The sequence below is a fragment of the Salvelinus fontinalis genome, chromosome 2 (assembly GCF_029448725.1).
Source record: "Salvelinus fontinalis isolate EN_2023a chromosome 2, ASM2944872v1, whole genome shotgun sequence".
In the NCBI taxonomy this organism is placed as follows: domain Eukaryota; kingdom Metazoa; phylum Chordata; class Actinopteri; order Salmoniformes; family Salmonidae; genus Salvelinus; species Salvelinus fontinalis.
In genome coordinates, this window is record NC_074666.1 from 20,169,006 (window position 1) to 20,191,540 (window position 22,535).

Genomic DNA, 22,535 nt, shown 5'->3' on the forward strand with positions numbered 1-22,535 from the left:
GGAAACATGTCTGCCTTTATTCAGTAGCTAACTACCTATGTCAGAACAGAATTTGTAGCATTAGCAAATGCGTTCCTCCTAGCACTGAAACTGGTTGGTAAGCGAGGCCCAATGAGTTGAAGCCTATATAGTCAACGCACTCTCTCAAGTTCATGGTTTCATAATATCTGACATTTACAGTGCATTCGGGAAAGTATTCAGACCCCTTCCATTTTTCCACATTTTGTAACATTGTTACAGCCTTATTCTAAAATGGATTAAATAAAACATTTTACTCAATCTGCACACAATACCCCATAATGACAAAGCAAAAAAAGTTTTTTCAAATTTAAAAAAGTGTGTGTATATCTATCAGATACCTTATCTAAGTATTCAGACCCTTTGCTATGAGACTCGAAATTGAGCTCAACTGCATCCTGTTCCATTGATCATCCTTGAGATGTTTGTATAATTTGATTAGTCCACCTGTGGTAAATTAAATTGATTGGACATAATTTGGAAAGGCACACACCTGTCTATATAAGGTCCCACAGTTGACAGTGCATGTCAGAGCAGAAACCAAGCCACAACCCGAGACAGGGTTGTGTCGAGGCACAGATCTGGGGAAGGGTACCCAAACAGTTCTGCAGCATTGAAGGTCTCCAAGAACACGGTGGCCACAAACATTCTTAAATGGAAGAAGTTTTGAACCACCAAGACTTCCTAGAGCTGGCCGCATGGCCAAACTGAGCAATCGGGGGAGAAGGGCCTTGGTCAATAAGGTGACCAAGAACTCGATGGTCACTCTGACAGAGCTCTAGAGTTCCTTTGTGGAGATGGGAGAACCTTCCAGAAGGACAACCGTCTGTGCAGCACTTGACCTATCAGGTCTTTATGGTCGTGGCCTGATGGAAGTCACTCCGCTTGTAGTTTGCCAAAATGCACCTAAAGACTCTAAGACCATGAGAAACAAAATTCTCTGATGTAACCAAGATTGAAAACTCTGGCCTGAATGCCAAGCGTCACGTCTGGAGGAAACCTGGCACCATCCCTACGGTGAAGCATGGTGGTGGCAGCATCCTGCTGTGGGGATGTTTTTCAGCGGCAGGAACTGGGAGACTAGTCAGGATCGAGGCAAAGATGAACAGAGCACAGAGAAAGAGAAACTCTCCAAATACAGGTGTGCCAAGCTTGTAGCGTCATACCCAAGAAGACTCAATGCTGCCAAAGGTGCTTCAACAAATTACTGAGTAAAGGGTCTGATTACTCCATATTTTTTATTAAATAAATAAATATAACAAATTCTTAACCTGTTTTTGCTTTGTCATTATGGGGCATTGTGTATAGATTGAGGAAAAAATACATTTGTATTAATTTTAGAATAAGGCTGTAAGGTAACAATGTGGAAAAAGTCAAGGGGTCTGAATACTTTCTGAAAGCACTGTATATTATATTGGATAGAACGGCACTAAATATCTGGTATCATTATTATGAATGCCCATACAACTCTGCTGAGCTGACTCTGTTTTCTGTAATGGTGTACTATCTAATCGATACTGCCTGGAACCCCCTAGGACCTGAACCACACCAGAGTCTTCCAGTCAAGAGGTTCACTCTGGTAACAGCTCTTATCTCGACACATCAGGCCTCTGAAGTGAATAAGCTAAACATATTACACACAGCTACACAGGGTCACCGGACGTTTGTGGACATTATATTTGGAGTGTCCTTGACTGCCTTTCAATATGAAAGCCTATTTGATTTACTAATTGAACTGACACATGCTGAAAACAGTTAAACGGGTATATTAGTGACGCTAGCAATGATTTACTTGCAGTATAAGGACAAATATTTTCCTGTTGCTGCATGATTTTAGGTTAAATGGGCATGTCTGTGTATAGCATACTGGGGCACATTCTTATTGTATTAACTACAGAGTCGTGTGTAAAGATAGACCAGCTGAGGCAGCGGTATAGGGGCTTGTGTTTAGGAACAGAGTTGGGCATGCCACGATAGGTCAGTCGGTTTCTCTACTGTTCACAGTTCACTCTCTCACCGTCTTGCCCCCCTCTTCTCTTTCCCATGTTGTGGTGTGTGGGTGTTTATAGGAGGAGGGTCGATCCTGCTGCACAGCTCCTCCTTGTGTGTCTGCGATGGCGTCGAGCCTTCTGCGTGTGGTGGCTACCAGCTGCTCTGCTCCACTGTTCAGTGTGGTGGCCTGTGTTCGGCTGCAGGCTAGTGCCCGGTCAGTGAAGACGCCATGCCTGCGCTTCTTCAGGACTCAGCAAGCTCTCAACCGCTGCGCCAGTCCAGGTAACTAGCATAACTACTCTCCCTCCGACAGCACCCAGCACTACGCTACAGTAACCCAGGTAACAGCTTGAGCACAAAAGTAATTACAATACACACACACCAATATAAAACATAGGATTGCCTTCTCTTATGCTTAGTTGATCAAAATGTTATCCATAGATTTTGGACAAACATGTAGCCTATCATCCACAGTCACCTGCTTACTCAGACAATGCATGTCTTGGTAGTTGTCTGAAGAGGAAGCATGGCAGGGGCCATTTCTTTTGCCACCTTATTTTTTGCCTTTGTTGCAACCAACCAAGGTCATATTATAGATACTACAGCTTACACTAACAGGTCTTTCCCTTCCCACCCCCTTCTCTCTTGGCTGTGTGCGACCAGCAAAACCTGCAACTAGAGTTAGAAATGTAATGAGGTGTGTGTCTGTATAGCCAGAATCTGCTGGCTGTTTGCATGTTCCAGCTAGGGCTTGGTGATATGGCCAAAATATCATATACATATATACAGTATATCACAAAAGTGAGTACACCCCTCACATTTTTCTAAATATTTGAGTATATCTTTTCATGTGACAACACTGAAGAAATGACACTTTGCTACAATGTAAAGTAGTGAGTGTACAGCTTGTATAACAGTGTACATTTGCTGTCCCCTCAAAATAACTCAACAAAGAGCCATTAATGTCTAAACCGCTGGCAACAAAAGTGACTACACCCCTAAGTGAAAATGTCCAAATTGGGCCCAATTAGCCATTTTCCCTCCTCGGTGTCATGTGACTCGTTAGTGTTACAAGGTCTCAGGTGTGAATGGGGAGCAGGTGTGTTAAATTTGTTGTCATTGCTCTGACACTCCCTCATACTGACTGGTCACTGGAAGTTCAACATGGCACCTCATGGCAAAGAACTCTCTGAGGATCTGAAAAAAAGAATTGTTGCTCTACATAAAGATGGCCTGGGCTATAAGAAGATTGCCAAGACCCTGAAACTGAGCTGCAGCACGGTGGCCAAGACCATACAGCTGTTTAACTGGACAGGTTCCACTCAGAACAGGCCTCGCCATGGTGGACCAAAAAAGTTGAGTGCACGTGCTCAGCGTCATATTCAGAGGTTGTCTTTGGGAAATAGATGTATGAGTGCTGCCAGCATTGCTGCAGAGGTTGAAAGGGTGGGGGGTCAGCCTGTCAGTGCTCAGACCATACGCCGTACACTGCATCAAATTGGTCTGCATGGCTGTCGTCCCAGAAGGAAGCCTCTTCTAAAGATGACACACAAGAAAGCCTGCAAACAGTTTGCTGAAGACAAGCAGACTAAGGACATGGATTACTGGAACCATGTCCTGTGGTCTGATGAGACCAAGATAAACTTATTTGGTTCAGATGGTGTCAAGCGTGTGTCGGCAACCAGGTGAGGAGTACAAAGACAAGTGTGTCTTGCCTACAGTCAAGCATGGTGGTGGGAGTGTCATGGTCTGGGGCTGCATGAGTGCTGCCGGCACTGGGGAGCTACAGTTCATTGAAGGAACCATGAATGCCAACATGTACGGTGACATACTGAAGCAGAGCATGATCCCCTCCCTTCGGAGACTGGGCCGCAGGGCAGTATTCCAACATGATAACGACCCCAAACACACCTCCAAGACGACCACTGCCTTGCTAAAGAAGCTGAGGGTAAAGGTGATGGACTGGCCAGCATGTCTCCAGACCTAAACCCTATTGAGCATCTGTGGGGCATCCTCAAACGGAAGGTGGAGGAGTGCAAGGTCTCTAACATCCACCAGCTCCGTGATGTCGTCATGGAGGAGTGGAAGAGGACTCCAGTGGAAACCTGTGAAGCTCTGGTGAACTCCATGCGCAAGAGGGTTAAGGCAGTGCTGGAAAATGATGGTGGCCACACAAAATATTGACACTTTGGGCCCAATTTGGACATTTTCACTTAGGGGTGTAGTCACTTTTGTTGCAAGGCGGTTTAGACATTAATGGCTGTGTTGAGTTATTTTGAGGGAACAGCAAATTTACACTGTTATACAAGCTGTACACTCACTACTTTTTACATTGTAGCAAAGTGTCATTTCTTCAGTGTTGTCACATGAAAAGACATACTCAAATATTAAAAAAAAAAAAGTGAGGGGTGTACTCACTTTTGTGATATACTGTATATATGCTATTTGGCTGTGTTTTATGTTTTTGAATAATAAAAGTAATGCGTGACCCTACAGTGGCAAAACATACAGTTGATGTCGGAAGTTTACATACACTTAGGTTGGAGTCATTAAAACTTGTTTTTCAACCACTCCACACATTTCTTGTTAACAAACTATATTTTGGCAAGTTGGTTAGGACATCTACTTTGTGCATGACACAAGTAACTTTTCCAACAATTGTTTGCAGACATATTATTTCACTTATAATTCACTGTATCACAATTCCAGTGGGTCAGAAGTTTCCATACACTAAGTTGACTGTGCCTTTAAACAGCTAGGAAAATTCCAGAAAATGATGTCATGGCTTTAGAAGCTTCTGATAGGCTAATTGACATCATTTGAGTCAATTGGAGGTGTACCTGTGGATGTATTGCAAGGCCTACCTTCAAACTCAGTGCCTCTTTGCTTGACATCATGTGAAAATCAAAAGAAATCAGCCAAGACCTCAGAAAAACAATTGTAGACCACAAGTCTGGTTCATCCTTGGGAGCAATTTCCAAACGCCTGAAGGTACCACGTTCATCTGTACAAACAATAGTACGCAAGTATATACACCATGGGACCATGCAGCCGGCATACCTCTCAGGAAGGAGACGTGTTCTGTCTCCTAGAGTTGAACGTACATTGGTGCGAAAAGTGCAAATCAATCCCAGAACAACAGCAAAGGACCTTGTGAAGATGCTGGAGGAAACGGGTACAAAAGTATCTATATCCACAGTAAAACGAGTCCTATATTGATATAACCTGAAAGGCCCCTCGGCAAGGAAGAAGCCACTGCTCCAAAATTGCCATTAAAAAAAAAGCCAGACTGCACATGGAGACAAAGATCATACTTTTTGGAGAAATGTCCTCTGGTCTGATGAAATAAAAATAGAACTGTTTGGCCATAATGACCATCGTTATGTTTGGAGGAAAAAGGGGGAGGCTTGCAAGCTGAAGAACACCATCCCAACCATGAAGCATGGGGGTGGCAGCATCATGTTGTGGGGGTGCTTTGCTGCAGCAGGGACTGGTGCACTTCACAAAATAGATGGCATCATGAGGATGGAAAATTATGTGGATATATTGAAGCAACATCTCAAGACATCAGTCAGGAAATTAAAGCTTGGTCGCAAATGGGCTTCCAAATGGACAATGACCCCAAGCATACTTCCAAAGTTGTGGAAAAATGGTTTAAGGAAAACAAAGTCAAGGTATTGGAGGGCCGTCACAAAGCCGTGACGTCAATCCTATAGAACATTTGTGGGCAGAACTGAAAAAGCGAGTGCGAGCAAGGAGGCCTTACTAACCTGACTCAGTTACACCTGCTCTGTCAGGAGGAATGGGCCAAAATTCACCCAACTTATTGTTGGAAGCTTGTGGAAGGCTACCCAAAACGTTTGACCCAAGTTAAACAATTTAAAGGCAATGCTACCAAATACTAATTGATTGTATCAAACTTCTGACCAACTGGGAATGTGATGAAAGAAATAAAAGCTGAAATAAATCATTCTCTCTACTATTATTCTGCCATTTCACATTCTTAAAATAAAGTGGTGATCTTAATTGACCTAAGATGGGGGATTTTTTACTAGGATTAAATGTCAGGAATTGTGAAACAGAGTTTAAATCTATTTGACCATCAGACCATGAGAAACAAGATTCTCTGGTCTGATGATATCAAAATTCAACTCTTTGGCCTGAATGCCAAGCGTCATGTCTGGAGGAAACCTGGCACCATCCCTACGGTGAAGTGTGGTGGCAGCATCATGCTGTGGGGATGTTTTTCAGCGGCAGGGACTGGGAGGCTAGTCTGGATAGCTGTGTTGAGAGGTCCTTGAAGAAAACCTGCTTCGGAGCACTCAGGACGTCAGACTGGGGCAAAGGTTCACCTCCCAACAGTACAACGACCCTATGCACACAGCCAAGACAATGTAGGATTGGCTTCGGGACAAGTCTCAATGTTCTTGAGTGGCCCAGCCAGAGCCCGGACTTGAACCCGATCGAACATCTCTGGAGAGACCTGAAAATAGCTGCGCAACGACGCTCCCCATCCAACCTGACAGAGCTTGAGAGGATCTGCAGAGAAGAATGGGAGAAACTCCCCAAATACAGGTGTGCCAAGCTTCTAGCATCATACCCAAGAAGACTTGAGGCTGTAATCACTGCCAAAGGTGCTTCAACAAAGTAATGTAAAGTAAAGGGTCTGAATACTTATGTAAATGTGAAATTTCAGTTTGGATTTTTTAATACATTTGCTAACATTTCTAAAATCCTGTTTTTGCTTTGTCATTATGGGGTATTGATGAGGGGGGGGGGACTATTTAATACATTTTTAGAATAAGGTTGTAACAAAATGTGGAAAAAGTAAAGGGGTCTGAATACTTTCCGAAAGCACTGTAGCTACTAGAACTAACGTGTTAGTAAATTGCTACAACCACATGGTACAGTGTAGTCAGAAAGCAGTTTAGCAGTTATACCGGCAGGCCCCGGTGGCAATAAATTGATAAAACCAAAAGCTTACCTTGCCTTGAAATAGTTCCAGTGTTGGACAGCCATAGCCACCTAGGTAACATAGCATCCCTCTTTGTTTGAGTAGGCTAAACTAGCTAGTTGCATTCAGATACCCTACAGAGTGCCGTTGAGGCTACTGTAGACCTTTATTGCGAAACGGTGTGTTTTAATCAATTATTTGGTGACGTGAATGTATTTAGTATAGTTTTATCTAAAAATGAGAACTAAAATGTTTCAATTTTTATCAAATTCACCTAGGATGGTCCTCCCCTTCCTCTTTGGAGGAGCCTCCATTGCATGCCTTAGTGATCCTGTATGTGTAATTATGCGCTGATGTGTTCGTTTGGTGGTGTGGTTGTAGCTGGACTCTGCACGTCTTTTTGAGACAGGCCTGTCATGGTTGACGTTCTTGGCACTTTGACAGCTGGCAGATGCTTTTCCTGGCAGAGTATCAACTGAAGGGGCCAGGCTGTAGCAGCTATCTGAGAAGACACGTCTGCTAAACACATCTTTACATCGTTGTCTCCATAACGGTCGCTTTCACCTATTGGTGAACCACATCAGCCTTATATCTCTGCCTCATTAACCAGTAGCAGCACTGCTTATATCTGATACTTCAATGTCTGATTGAGCTCCAAGTCAAGGTATGAATATGTATACATTATCTATACTGGAATGCACATTGCTGCCAGCAAATCGTCATATGCTTTCAGAAGAACAATTAGAGCTACAACTGCTGTTCTTGGGGTCAGTCTTGTGGTTCACTCTGCTCTGAGTCAGTATAGGGTGGTGACAGCCAGACATTCCAATGCTGTTTATCTATAGACCAAGAGTGGAAATTTCCGAAGGGGGCATGTGGTCTTTCTTACAATGAAGGCAGTAGACACCGTCACAGTAAACTCACTCTTGGTAGAATTGACAAATTGTAGCCTATAAAAAGGTGAAAGTGTTTTTGACCAGTGCCCTATTATGTATTATATACATTTCTTTTCCGTAAGCAATGGGTCTTTCTCCTTGAGTCATCCTTTTATGTTTTGCACTGATAGCAGAATGCATTTACCAGTATCCAAACATGGCCACACAGTTCAGATGGTAGAGGAGGAAGCTTATGTCTTATAAGGAGGATTTGTCACAGACAGTTGAGTGGTTTATTGTACACAAGTCTCAAAGGTCTCCAAAGTAGTGTAAAATGTCCCTCTGATTCGCAGTGATTGTTAACTACTGTTTATCATATATCCTACCCTGCCAATTCCACCTCATTCATGAGTGCAGAGTAACTGATAGGGCTGGGAATTGCCAGGGACCTCACTATACAATATTTCGCAATACTTAGGTGCCGATACGATATGTATTACGATTCTCACGATTCTATATGTATTGCAATTCGATATACCAAACATTTCTCACCATATGTATGCTACAGAGGGACAAGATGGAGCCATGATAATGAGTTTTTGATCAGTCATGGAAATAAAAGTGCTCAAAACAAATTGGCTCCCTAATTAAAAATGCACAACAAGCTGAGTTTTGGTGCGACGTTGTGTAAACTATACGATACGATATATCATCAAATAATATCCCAATATGTAACTATGTATTTCCCCCCCATCACTAGTAGTAGATATTTAGTTTTAATTGGGTCAACTGTTTTATGAATGTTGAATGCTGTACATAATACGTTTTGAAACCCAATGATCCAACTTGATATCATCTTCAGCAAATCGGTACATTTATTACAATACATGTCAACATATCAAAATGGCAACACAGCTTCTTAATATGGTACTTCTAGTTTTCCGAATGCGGATGTGTTAAAGATTTACCTAGTTTTCTTCAACATATCTTTGCAGATTACTCTTTGCTGAATGAATAAAACTTACCTTAGAATTGTGTTACTGTTCTTCCAGGTATTCCCTATAAGCAGCTGACGGTGGGTGTACCGAAGGAGATCTTCCAGAATGAGCGTCGTGTGGCTCTGTCCCCGGCCGGAGTGCAGGCCCTTATCAAACAGGGCTTCAACGTGGTGGTGGAGTCTGGGGCAGGAGAGCCCTCCAAGTTCCCCGATCAACACTACATCCAGGCTGGAGCCACCATCAAAGACGTCAAAGATGTCCTGGCTTCTGATGTGCTGGTCAAGGTAAGGGAAGAGGCTGTGGAAGTGATGAAAATAGGGTGGATAGTCATTCAACCCTCATTTGCTGCCATGGTAACTATTGTATCGCGCAAGGGATTTTACATCAAACGTCTCTATTGCTTGTCTCTGTGTTTGTCTGTCTCTCTCAGGTGCGTGCTCCCGTCTTCAACCCTGAGCTAGGAGCCCATGAGGTGGAGCTGATGAAGGAGGCAGCCACTCTGTTCAGCTTCATCTACCCGGCCCAGAACCCTGAGCTGATGGACATGCTGTCCCAGAGGAAGGCCACTGTGCTGGCCATGGACCAGGTGCCCCGCGTCACCATCGCACAGGGCTACGACGCTCTCAGCTCCATGGCTAACATTGCAGGGTGAGGACGGGACGGGTGATGTGAGGGAGGGGAGGGTGGACTCCCAGAGCTGTGTCACTGGCCTTTTTTCTTGCTAATGTGCTTTATTTGTGTAGCTTACAATTACAACTGGCTAAATGGTGAGACAATGCTGGAAGACTAGAGACAAATAAAAGCTGAATCTTCAAAGGTACAAGTTTATGTCCAAGACAAGTATTTTGAAATGCAACTAGAATGAACGAGCCTGTGTCTGAGGCAGTTTGTTTTAATGAGGGAGGTTGTCGTGCCAGTAAATGGAAAACATTTGCTTGTTGAATGCACTTCTCTTGGTCAGCTCACTACTGTGTGTCCAGCTGCATCATCTTGGCTCTGCTGTGTGTGTGTGTGTGTGTGTGTGTGTGTGTGTGTCTCTCGGTGTGTGGTCCACTTGGCAGAGTAAATTGCTTGTGATGTATTTTGAGGCTGGGTAGACGTGCTCTGACAGTATTTGTAATTGGCCATTTTCCTGTGTTTCCAGATACAAAGCTGTGGTGCTGGCAGCCAACAGCTTCGGGCGCTTCTTCACTGGACAGATCACTGCTGCTGGGAAGGTCCCACCTGCTAAAGTGCTGATCATTGGAGGAGGAGTAGCAGGTCTGGCTGCTGCTGGTACTGCCAGAGCCATGGGTGCTATCGTCAGGGGCTTTGACACTCGGTGAGTGGGACCACCCAACCCTGGATATTCAGTTATTACTTTACCAATGAAATCACTGGGACTCATTGGTTGGTTCACTATCACATTATAGAGCTGCCCCCATATTTGTTTTGAGATTAAAAAAAAAAAATCTAATCCAATTTTATTTGTCACATGCTTCGTAAACAACAGGTGTGGACTAACAGTGAAATGCTTACTTATGGGTCCATCCCAACAAAGCAGAGCTAAAAAGAAAGAAATAATAACACGAAGAATAAATACACAATGAGTAACGATAACTTGGTTATATACACGTGGTACCAGGACCGAGTGCAGGGGTACATGTAGGGATAAAGTGACTAGGCAACAGGATAGATGATAAACAGTAACAGCAGAGTCAAAAGAGTTGGTATTTGAAGGGTAAGTGCAGATAGTCCGGGTAGCTATTTGGTTAACTATTTATAGCTTGGGGGTACAAGCTGTTTTTTTAAAACCCTGATAAAATGTTACAAATGATTTCTGACCACAGATGCCTTCACCTTTGCTTTTTTTTCAACTAACTCACCCCAGATTGGCTGCTGTCCTAAGTCTCTTTAGTGGATTTGAAAGTGTGATGTTGCTAATTCTCCAGTTGGTGGTAGTAGCTGCATTACATATGACAATTTGCAGCTCATTGTCTTTAGAAAACTGCAGATTGCTTTCACTTACTTTAAAGGGTGGAATAATGGGATAAAATGCTGTTTCTTTACTGTTTTTACTCTCCAGATTAAAATATTTGAATCTCACCACCCCGACCATTGTGTAACATTGTTTACTACTTGGAGATTTTACAACAATCATAGACCTAGCCTAAGCTCCTGCAGTGATGCTGTTGAATGTATCAGGGGCTTTCATTAAGCGCCCCGTCCCTCTTGCGAGTGCCTTCCATGACATTCCCTGTGTTCCCTCCCCAGAGCGGCAGCCTTAGAGCAGTTCAAGTCTCTGGGAGCTGAGACTCTGGAGGTGGACATTAAGGAGGCCGGCGACGGCCAGGGCGGCTACGCCAAGGAGATGTCCAAGGAGTTCATCGAGGCTGAGATGAAGCTGTTTGCTAAGCAGTGTCTGGAAGTAGACATCCTCATCAGCACGGCACTCATCCCCGGTTTGTACAGTGATCTAAGCAACCACACCTCACTACCCCTATCTATCCCCTCCCGCAGGGAGGTAGGCTAGTTGAGAACAAGTTCTCATTTACAACTGCGACCTGGCCAAGATAAAGCAAAGCAGTGCGACACAAACACAGTTACACATGGAATAAACAAGCTTACGGTCAATAACACAATAGAAAAAGGAAAGTATATATACAGTGTGTGCAAATGGTGTGAGGAGGTAAGGCAATAAATAGGCCATAGTAGCAAGTAATTATAATTTAGCAAATTAACACTGGAGTGATAGATGTGCAGATGATGTGCAAGTAGAAATACTGGTGCGCAAAAGAGCAGAAAAGTAAATAAAAACAATAATGGGGATGAGGTAGGTAGATTGGATGGGCTATTTACAGATTGGCTATGTACAGCTGCAGCGATCTGTTAGCTGCTCAGATAGCTGATGTTTAAAGTTAGTGAGGGAAATATAAGTCTCCAGCTTCAGCAATTTTTGCAATTTGTTCCAGTCACTGGGAGCAGAGATCTGGAAGGAAATGCGGCCGAAGGAAGTGTTGGCTTTGGGGATGACCAGTGAGATACACCTGCTGGAACGCGTGCTACGGGTGGGTGTTGTTATCGTGACCAGTGAGCTGAGATAGTGAGCTTTACCTAGCAAATACTTATAGATGACCTGGAGCCAGTGGGTCTGGCGACGAATATGTAGCGAGGGCCAGCCGACTAGAGCATACAGGTCGCAGTGGTGGGTGGTATATGGGGCTTTGGTGACAAAACGGATGGCACTGTGATAGACTGCATCCAATTTGCTGAGTATTGTGTTGGAGGCTATTTTGTAAATTATATCACCGAAGTCGAGGATCTGTAGGATAGTCAGTTTTACGAGGGTATGTTTGGCGGCCTGAGTGAAGGAGGCTTTGTTGCGAAATAGGAAGCCAACTCTAGATTTAATTTTGGATTGGAGATGCTTATTGTGAGCCTGGAAAGAGAGTTTACAGTCTAGCCAGACACCTAGGTGTTTGTAGTTGTCCACATATTCTACGTCAGAACCATCCAGAGTAGTGATGCTGGACAGGCGGGCAGGTGCAGGCAGCGATCGGTTGAAGACCATGCATTTAGTTTTACTAGCATTTTAAAAGCAGTTGGAGGCCACAGAAGGAGTGTTGTATGGCATTGAAGCTTGTTTGGAGGTTTGTTAACACAGTGTCCAAAGAAGGGCCAGATGTATACAGAACGGTGTCATCTGTGTAGAGGTGGATCAGGGAATCACAAGCAGCAAGAGCGACATTGTTGGTATATACAGAGAAAAGAGTCGGCCCAAGAATTGAACCCTGTGATACCCCCATAGAGACTGCCAGAGGTCCGGACAACAGGCCCTCCGATTTGACACACTGAACTCTGTCTGAGAAGTAGTTGGTGAACCAGGCGAGGCAGTCATTTGAGAAACCAAGGCTGTTGAGTCTGTCGATAAGAATGCAGTGATTGACAGAGTCGAAAGCCTTGGCCAGGTCGATGGAGACGGCTGCACAGTACAATCTTTTATCGATGCGGTTATGATATCGTTTAGTACCTTGAGCGTGGCTGAGGTGCACCAGTGACCAGATCTGAAACCAGATTGCATAGCAGAGAAGGTACGGTGGGATTCGAAATGGTCGGTGATCAGTTTATTAACTTGGCTTTCGAAGACTTTAGAAAGGCAGGGCAGGATGGATATAGGTCTATAACAGTTTGGGTCTAGAGTGTCTCCCCCTTTGAAGAGGGGGATGACCGCGGCCGCTTTCCAATCTTTGGGGATCTCGGACGATACGAAAGAGAGGTTGAACAGACTGGTAATAGGGGTTGCAACAATGGTGGCGGATAATTTTAGAAAGCAAGGGTACAGGTTGTCCAGAGCAGCTGATTTTTACGGGTCCAGGTTTTGCAGCTCTTTCAGAACATCTGCTATCTGGATTTGGGTGAAGAAGAAGCTGGGGAGGCTTGGGCAAGTAGCTGTGGGGGGTGCGGCACTGTTGGGGTGCCAGGAGGAAAGCATGGCCAGGCATAGAGAAATACTTACTGTGGATTTATCGGTGGTGACAGTGTTACCTAGCCTCAGTGCAGTGAGAAGCTGTTAGGAGGTGCTCTTGTTCTCCATGGACTTTACAGTGTCCCAAAACTCTGGAGTTTGAGCTACAGGATGCAAATTTCTGTTTGAAAAAGCTAGCTTTTGCTTTCCTGACTGACTGCGTGTATTGGTTCCTGACTTCCCTGAACAGTTGCATATCGCGGGGACTATTCGATGCTATTGCAGTCCGCCACAGGATGTTTTTGTGCTGGTCGAGGGCAGTCAGGTCTGGAGTGAACCAATTGCTACATCTGTTCTCCCGCAGGGAGACGTCCCTCACTACCCCTCTCTATCCCCTCCCTCAGGGAGACGTCCCTCACTACCCCTCTCTATCCCCTCCCGCAGGGTGACGTCCCTCACTACCCCTCTCTATCCCCTCCCGCAGGGAGACGCCCCTCACTACCCCTATCTATCCCCTCCCGCAGGGAAACGTCACTCACTACCCCTCTCTATCCCCTCCCGCAGGGTGACGTCCCTCACTACCCCTCTCTATCCCCTCCCGCAGGGTGACGTCCCTCACTACCCCTCTCTATCCCCTCCCTCAGGGTGACGTCCCTCACTACCCCTATCTATCCCCTCCCTCAGGGAGACGTCCCTCACTACCCCTATCTATCCCCTCCCTCAGGGAGACGTCCCTCACTACCCCTCTCTATCCCCTCCCGCAGGGTGACGTCCCTCACTACCCCTATCTATCCCCTCCCGCAGGGAAACATCCCTCACTACCCCTATCTAACCCCTCCCGCAGGGAAACGCCCCTCACTACCCCTATCTAACCCCTCCCGCAGGGAAACCTCCCTCACTACCCCTATCTGTCCCCTCCCTCAGGGAAATGTCCCTCACTACCCCTATCTGTCCTCTCCCTCAGGGAAACGTCCCTCACTACCCCTATCTGTCCCCTCCCTCAGGGAAACGTCCCTCACTACCCCTATCTGTCCCCTCCCTCAGGGAAACGTCCCTCACTACCCCTATCTGTCCCCTCCCCCAGGGAAACGTCCCTCACTACCCCTCTCTGTCCCCTCCCTCAGGGAAACGTCCCTCACTACCCCGATCTATCCCCTCCCCCAGGGAAACGTCCCTCACTACCCCTCTCTGTCCCCTCCCGCAGGGTGACGTCCCTCACCACCCCTCTCTATCCCCTCCCGCAGGGTGACGTCCCTCACTACCCCTACCCCTCTCTATCCCCTCCCGCAGGGTGACGCCCCTCACTACCCCTATCTCTTTGTCCTCTTCGTCTGACCTGTTTGTGTTCTGGCCTACTCACACCATTGTCATCAAACAATTTGGCTTCAGAGCAGGAGATCTGGCAACCAGGCTATTGTCAACCCTGATTTCACCCATTTGTTTTGTTCTACCTCAATCATGTATGAAATGCATGTATTGATATGGTCAGCTCTCATCTGTCCAATCCTCTCAGGCACTAAGCTGTTTTAAGGCTCCATCAGCTCAGTTACCTAGTGTAGTTAAGGTAGTGTTTAGGTCCTATCCGTCTGGTTAACTCTGCCCCTCAAGGCTGAGTTGATATTATTCTGTTCCTGTAGCAGCCTGTAACAGACCACAGAGACACCATAGAGATATTGCTATGCTCAAATCAAGCTTTGTATACAGCACATTTCAGACATGGAATGCATCTCAATGTGCTTTAAAAAAACATGATATAAAAACAAAAGAATAGCAATAAAAACTCAACGACTAAAAAGCACACAAGGAAAAGCAAAACTCTACATTCTCATCCCTTGTTTACATTGGTTGACGGCTGTGATAAGACGGCTGTGCAGCCTTACAGTGCATTGCAAAAGTATTCATCCCCCTTGGTGTTTTTTCCTTTTTTTGTTGCATTACAACCTGTAATTTAAATGGATTGTTATTTGGATTTCATGTGATGGACATACACAAAATAGTCCTAATTGTTGAAGTGAAACAAAAAAAAATACTTGCATTTTTTTGTTGAAAATTGGTGTGTGCATATGTATTCACACCCTTTGCTATGAAGCTCCTAAATAAGATCTGGTGCAACCAATTACCTTAAGAAGTCACATAATTAGTTAGATTGCTCACAGGTGGACTATTTGTCACATGATCTCAGTATATATACACCTGTTCCAAAAGGCCCCAGAGTCTGCAACACCACTAAGCAAGGGGCACCATCTAGCAAGTGGCACCATGAAGACCAAGGCGCTCTCCAAATAGGTCATAGACAAAGTTGTGTGGTACAGATCAGGGTTGGGTTATAAAAACATATCCGAAACTTTGAACATCCCACTGAGCACCACTTAAATCCATTACTAAAAAATGGAAAGAATATGGCATCACAACAAACCTGCTCAAAAGATGGCCGCCCACCAAAACTCACAGACCAGGCAAGGAGGGCATTAATCAGAGGCAACAAAGAGACCAACGATAACCCTGAAGGAGCTGCAAAGCTCCACAGCGGAGATTGGCGTATCTGTCCATAGGACCACTTTAAGCTGTACACTCCACAGAGCTGGGCTTTACGGAAGAGTGGCCAGAAAAAAGCCATTGCTTAAAGAAAAAAATTAGCAAACATGTTTGGTGTTCGCCAAAAGACATGTGGGAGACTCCCCAAACATATGGAAGAAGGTACTCTGGTCAGACGAGACTAAAATTGAGCTTTTGTGCCATCAAGGAAAATGCTGTGTCTGGCACAATCCCAACACCTCTCACCACCCAGAGAACACCATACCCACAGTGAAGCATGGTGGTGGCAGCATCATGCTGTGGGGATATTTTTCCATCGGCAGGGACTGGGAAACTGGTCAGAATTGAAGAAATGATGGATGGTGCTAAATACAGGGAAATTCTTGAGGGAAACCCGTTTTAGTCTTCCAGAGATTTGAGACTGGGACGGAGGTTCACCTTCCAGCAGGACAATGACCCTTAAGCATACTGCTAAATCAACACTCGAGTGGTTTAAGGGGAAGCATTTAAATGTCTTGGAATGACCTAGTCAGAGCCCAGACCTCAATCCAATTGAGAATCTGTGGTATGACTTAAAGATTGCTGTACACCAGCGGAAGCCATCCAACTTGAAAGAGCTGGAGCAGTTTTGTCTTGAAGAATGGGCAAAAATCCCAGTAGCTAGATGTGCCAAGCTTATAGAGACATGGCTGTACAAAGTATTGACTTTGGTGGGGGTGAATAGTTATGCATGCTCAAGTTTTCAGTTTTTTTTCTCTTTGTTTCACAAGAAAAAAATATTTTTGCTACTTCAAAGTGGTAGGCATGTTGTGTAAATCAAATGATACAACCCTCCCCCAAAAAAATCAATTTTAATTCCAGGTTGTAAGGCAACAAAATAGGAAAAATGCAGAGGGGAGTGAATACTTTCGCAAGCCACTGTAGTTATGAATGACATTCTCCTCTCCACTGACTTCATGTGGTTGAACTGGTACCAAAGTCATTGATGTTGTGTAATGGTCCCAGCCCTAGGGCATGTTGTCCTGTCCCCTATGCTAATGATACTGTTCTGTTGGTTGGAGAGACCGACTCCTTTTGTCTGGTTGACACCAGCCTACCCTAACCTGATCAGTACTTATGTCTTCTGTTCTGACCAGTTCAACATGATTTTGAAAGAGTTTCTCTGTGTTCTCATGAGATCTGTTTACTTGAAAGCTAGTGTAAACATCAGAAGAGACCTGAAACCATTGCCTAGCGTAAACCGAGAACAACAAACTGCAATTTGTTTATTTTCCAGGGTTCGATTTATTGTCGTTTAAATCCATATTTGAAGACTTTGTTGTACAGAAGGCTGAATAGAGGTCAGCTGCTGATAGAGCACCCTGCTGGTACAGCAGACAAGACCCCTTTGTCACCAGGGTGATGTGTCCTGTCGCCAGGTCGCAAGGCTCCCATCCTGATCACCAAGGATATGGTGGAGAGCATGAAGGATGGCTCTGTGGTGGTGGACCTGGCTGCTGAGGCTGGAGGAAACATCGAGACCACGGTGCCTGGAGAACTGTCTGTACACAAGGTCAGATGGGCCTGTCCACAGTTGCTTATTATTATTACCTTCAATTTCATTATCACTGTTTTCCCTTGTGAAGTTGTGGTGAACCCGGCTCCTTATTGTCAGCCATGTTGTTAGCTTCTGTGTTTGGTTTTCCTAGCACTGAAATCATACCACCAGGTCACCTTGTTGCAGTATTGTAATTCAGTCCCTTTTTAACCGTTCAAAGTGAGAATGCACAATTTTGGTCTTCAATAAAATAATTGGTTATGTGATTTGTTCTTAGGGTGTGACCCACATTGGCTTCACCGACCTTCCCAGCCGCCTGCCCACCCAGTCCAGCACCCTGTACTCAAACAACCTGACCAAACTCATCCGTGCCATCAGCCCTTCTACTGAGAACTTCAACTATGAGGTCAAGGAGAAGTTTAACTACGGCACCATGGACCATGTCATCAGAGGATCTGTTGTCATGCAGGTAAATCATCTGGGTTAAATAGGTTTGGTTTCCTTGGTTATCTGTTTTTAGCACAAGGGAAGACTGGTTAATTAGATCATGGTGACGCTATACTCTCTAGTTCTACAGTTGACAAATTAAAATAGTCTTTGTTGATTGGTTTGTTTGGTAATAATGATAATGAAGTGTCTTGATAGTGTTTGGTGAAAATGAAACTTCGATCTCAAATGTACATCCATGCATGGTTGACTTTTGTTTGTTTTGGCGTTCTCTATGATTTCCACCTTTCTATCTGGTGCAGAATGGAACCAACCTCTTCCCAGCTCCTCTGCCCGATAACATCCCAGTGGCAGCCCCTCCCAAACCCAAGAGCAAGCAGGAGCTGGCTAAGGAGAAGGCTGCTGCCGTGTCCCCCTTCAAGGCTACCCTGACCACCGCTGGCATGTACACTGGAGGTGAGACACACCATTACTGACTGCCTAGACACTTCATTAATTTATACTTACAGTGCCTTTAGAAAGTATTCACACCCCTTGAATTGTTCCACATTTTGTTGTGTTACAGCCTGCATTTAAAATGGATTACATTTAGATTTTTTGGTCACTGGCCTACACACAATAACCAATAATGTCAAAGTAGGATTATGTTTTTCAAAATGTTTACAAATGAAAGGCTGAAATGTCATGAGTCAGTAAGTATTCAATACCTTTTAGGGCAATCCTAAATAAGTTCAGGAGTTAACATTTGCTTAACAAGTCACACTAAGTTACATGGACTCAATAATAGTGTTGAACATATATTTTAGAATGACTACCTATCCTCTGACTACCTATCCCCCACATATTATCTGTAAGGTCTCTGTCGTGCAGTGAGTTTCAAACACAGATTCAACCACGAACATCAGGGAGGTTTTCTAGTGCCTCGCAAAGGGCACCTATTGGTAGATGGGTAAAAATAAAAAGCAGACATTGAATATCTGTTTGAGCATGTTGAAGTTATTAATTAAACTTTGGATGGTGTATCAATACACTTAGTTACTACAAAGATGCATGCATCCTTACTAACTCAGTTGCCGGAGAGGAAGGAAACCGCTCAGGGATTTAACCATTAGGCCAATGCAATGGTGACTTTAAAGCCGTTAGAGTTTAATGGCTGTGATAGTAAACTGTAGTTACTCCACAATACTAAGCTAACTGACAGAGTGAAAACAAGGAAGCCTGTACAGAATACAAATATATTCCAAAACATGCATCCTGTTTGGCACTAAAGTAATTACTGCAGTAATACTTTTTGTCCTGAATACAAAGTGTTATGTTTGGGGCAAATCCAATACAACACATTACTGAGTTCCGCTCTCCATATTTAAGCATAGTGGTGGCTGCATCGTGTTATGGATAAGGACTGCTTGTAATCATTAAGGACTGGGGAGTTTTTCAGGATAAAAAAGAAATGTAATGGAGCAAAGCACAGGCAAAATGCTAGAGTAAAACCTGGTTGTCTGCTTTCCACCAGACACCGGGAGATTTATTCACCTTTAAAGCAGGACAATAACCTTAAAACACAAGGCCAATTCTACACTGGAATTGCTTACCAAGACGACAGTGAATGTTCCTTAGTGGCCGAGTTACAGATTTTACTTAAATCTGCTAGAACATCTATGGCAAAATTTGAAAATGGTTGTCTAGCAATGATCAACAATCAATTTGACAGAGCTTGAAGAATTTTGAAAATAATAATAGGGAAAATATTGTACAATCCAAGGGTGCAAAGCTCTTAGAGACTTACCCAGAAAGACTCACAGCTGTAATCACTGCCAACGATGTGTTGCCTCAGGGATGTGAATACTTATGTAAATTAAGTCAGTCGTTTACTTAATTATAATGTAAGGGGATTAAAATGGCTGACATCGCAGAAAGCAGAGGATGCAGAACAACCCTGGCTGTCAGGATAATGGCCCCTAAACTGAGCCGTGTCATGAGTCTCTCTGAGCTCCTATGGTGGTCTCGCTCTCCTCACCCCGACCTGGGTTAACAGGACTATGGCGGGGGGGGTTAAAAGCAGCCTGTTAATGTTTTATTACCACATTCATTACATAGTTACGTTCTCTACTAACACACACACAAGTATTCTGCATATCTGACTTATGTGGGAAAGGTGAGCTGTGACCCCATTCTGAGAGCAGCAACAGTTGTGATCAGACATAAAAGCTACTCTGAACAGAAATCCCTGCAGATTATTTCTATTGGTTACAGACGAGGCAGGCAGTAACTGTCGTCTCTGTTCTGGAATCACATCAAAGAGATCCAGAGAACATGTCCTCCTTCCCCAACAGTCAGATAAATGAGCCACAACTGAGTTTACACGTAAATAAACACCCTGAAATTAACAAATGGGCACATTCATCTTCCTGTTCTTTCTTGAGTGAGTTTGCGCCGTATCTCCCTGCTGAAGCCAAGGAAGGTGCTGCTGGACCATCGTGATGTCCCGACCACTGGATCAACCATGCGAGAAGCCAGAGAGGAGGAGATTCCCTTTGAAATTAGGATTGGTCACCTAATTAGAGCTCAACCTAACCGAACATGCCCCCTCCCTCCCTCTCAACCCTAACCAGCCCAAACCACCACCAGCAGCCCCTTAGTGCCAGGAAACTGGGACTAATAAAATGTGGGATGTCGAGCCCTCCCTCCGCCTGCTGTGTCTGTCTGAAATAGTGCTGTAGCTGTTTCCCACAGACACTTGCTCTGGTAGTGGCGACTGGAGACAGCAGGCCTGTAAACCCCGTTCACACGTACCCCCAAGCAGCTCGTTCTAGGTTGGCTGTGGTCGGCGCGTCGTGTACCACCACCATACTTGGGTTGCTGTCTGTAATTGCGCCTAGATAAATTGCTAACGGCAACGTGTCTGTCTCTTGTCCTCACTTAAGAAAATTAGTAGACATTAGAGAGTCAGCATTTCTACTCTGTAATGTCTAGTGTGCCGCCTATGACATGGCCTAATTCAATTCAACACCATATGACGATGAATGATTATCATAAAAAAAAAATAGCTTGCATTTGAATTGTTAAAAAGCCTTTAGCTATATTACATATGGACATTAGATATGTAGCATGGGCTAGTGTTAAGTTATTTATTAACCCTTTCCCCCTCTCAGGTCTTGGCACCATGTTAGGCCTGGGCCTAGCTGCGCCCAATGCAGCCTTCACTCAGATGGTGACCATCTTCGGCCTGGCTACCATTGTGGGCTACCACACGGTGTGGGGGGTGAGCCCAGCCCTTCACTCCCCACTCATGTCCGTCACCAACGCCATCTCTGGTGAGTGTTTATGAAGACTCCTATTAATGAAATGGACACAGTGCAAAGAAGACTAGATTTTAGTCCTTTAGCCAGAGCGACTTAGGGCATTAGTCTTAAGATGGCTAGGTGGGACAACAACACATCTGTCATAGCTACTTGGAGGGAAAATGTGTTCTATCAGCAAAGTCAGTGCTATTAGAAAAAAAGTGTAAATAAATATGAAAGTTGGGTGTTAGTTCACGAAAGGCAAGACTAAACATAGGCAAGTCATTATTTTGTATTTTAGTAACCAACTGATGAAAATGCATATATGCCTATTACATCACTTGGGATTTGGCTTCAAATGAGAATAAATCCAGTTAACTCGGATGTTATTAATTTGATTTACTAGTCCATAAAAAGCATGCTGTCCAGAAGAGATTTCTTTACAGACGTGGAGGTTAAATCTACCTCTACCTCTTCACCTGCAGGTCCTCTCTTCTCAGTGATGATTAAGACCTGGAGGGAACAGGAAATTATTCATGATCCTTGTAGAGTGGATGATTTAAAACGCTTCTACTCCAGAGTTGAGATCCGCCTCAAGCAACTAAAAATATAGGTCTCAGGTTCCACTCTGAATGTAGGCTAATAGATTATAGTAGATGAATCTGTAATTGAATATTTCTTTGTCTGTAAATAAAATAGAAACTGATTATTAGGCTGATAAAATGGAAACTCAATGCTTTGATAATGCCGACAAGACATTTGATCATTACTCTGTCCTAGATGAAGAAGACATTAATTTGCGTACTGATGTCTGTGGCGTTATTCAGTGACGCAAACTAGTTACCTTTAAGCGAAATTCGTCGTTTTGAATTCAAAATGTGTGACCTACGTGATTTGTGTAGATTGGATAATAATTTTTTTTTTTTTTGGGGGGGGGGGGGGGCTGTGAGCAAACAAGTGATGTGCGTTTGGAGCAATACTAGCTGCTGTATCCAAGGCTCAGCCAATCATTTACATAACAGAATGCAGCGCAGGACGCGATTGAAGAAGAGACAACCAACTTACTAGTTACAGCATCAGCGTACACTCTGGAAAGGCAGCTTGCCAGTTAACGAAGAGATAGCGTTAGGTGAGAAGCCTGACCAAGGAGACGGGGGTGAGTAGGTGATGAAGCATACTTCATGAGCTGTAACCGAAAAACTACTGGCATTTGGAAAGTTTGAGGTGAGAGAGAAAGTGTGGTGGAACAAGTATTAGCATTGTTAAACTTCTTAGGGATAGTCCCCTTTTTTTCAATTTTCGCCTAAATGACATTCCCAGATCTAACTGCCTGTAGCTCAGGCCCTGAAGCAAGGATATGCATATTCTTGGTACCATTTCAAAGGAAACACTTTGAAGTTTGTGGAAATATGAATTGAATGTAGGAGAATATAACACAATACATTTGGTAGAAG

General features: G+C 44.3%; 1 protein-coding gene across 2 annotated transcripts in view; it reads left to right on the top strand.

The window, feature by feature from the left end:
* nnt (nicotinamide nucleotide transhydrogenase) overlaps nt 1-22,535 on the top strand; it is a 76,696-nt gene that overhangs the window by 928 nt on the left and 53,233 nt on the right. Inside the window, exons 2-11 of one of the 2 annotated variants that reach the window (XM_055866493.1) lie at nt 1,554-1,597; nt 2,088-2,292; nt 8,892-9,121; nt 9,268-9,485; nt 9,982-10,158; nt 11,091-11,278; nt 17,235-17,368; nt 17,631-17,822; nt 18,103-18,256; nt 20,953-21,114. In XM_055866493.1, coding sequence (XP_055722468.1) covers nt 2,133-2,292; nt 8,892-9,121; nt 9,268-9,485; nt 9,982-10,158; nt 11,091-11,278; nt 17,235-17,368; nt 17,631-17,822; nt 18,103-18,256; nt 20,953-21,114 — 1,615 coding nt within the window. In that variant the 5' untranslated portion in view covers nt 1,554-1,597; nt 2,088-2,132. The remainder of the gene's footprint in view (nt 1-1,553; nt 1,598-2,087; nt 2,293-8,891; nt 9,122-9,267; nt 9,486-9,981; nt 10,159-11,090; nt 11,279-17,234; nt 17,369-17,630; nt 17,823-18,102; nt 18,257-20,952; nt 21,115-22,535) is intronic. The other variant, XM_055866486.1, reaches the window with a different exon arrangement.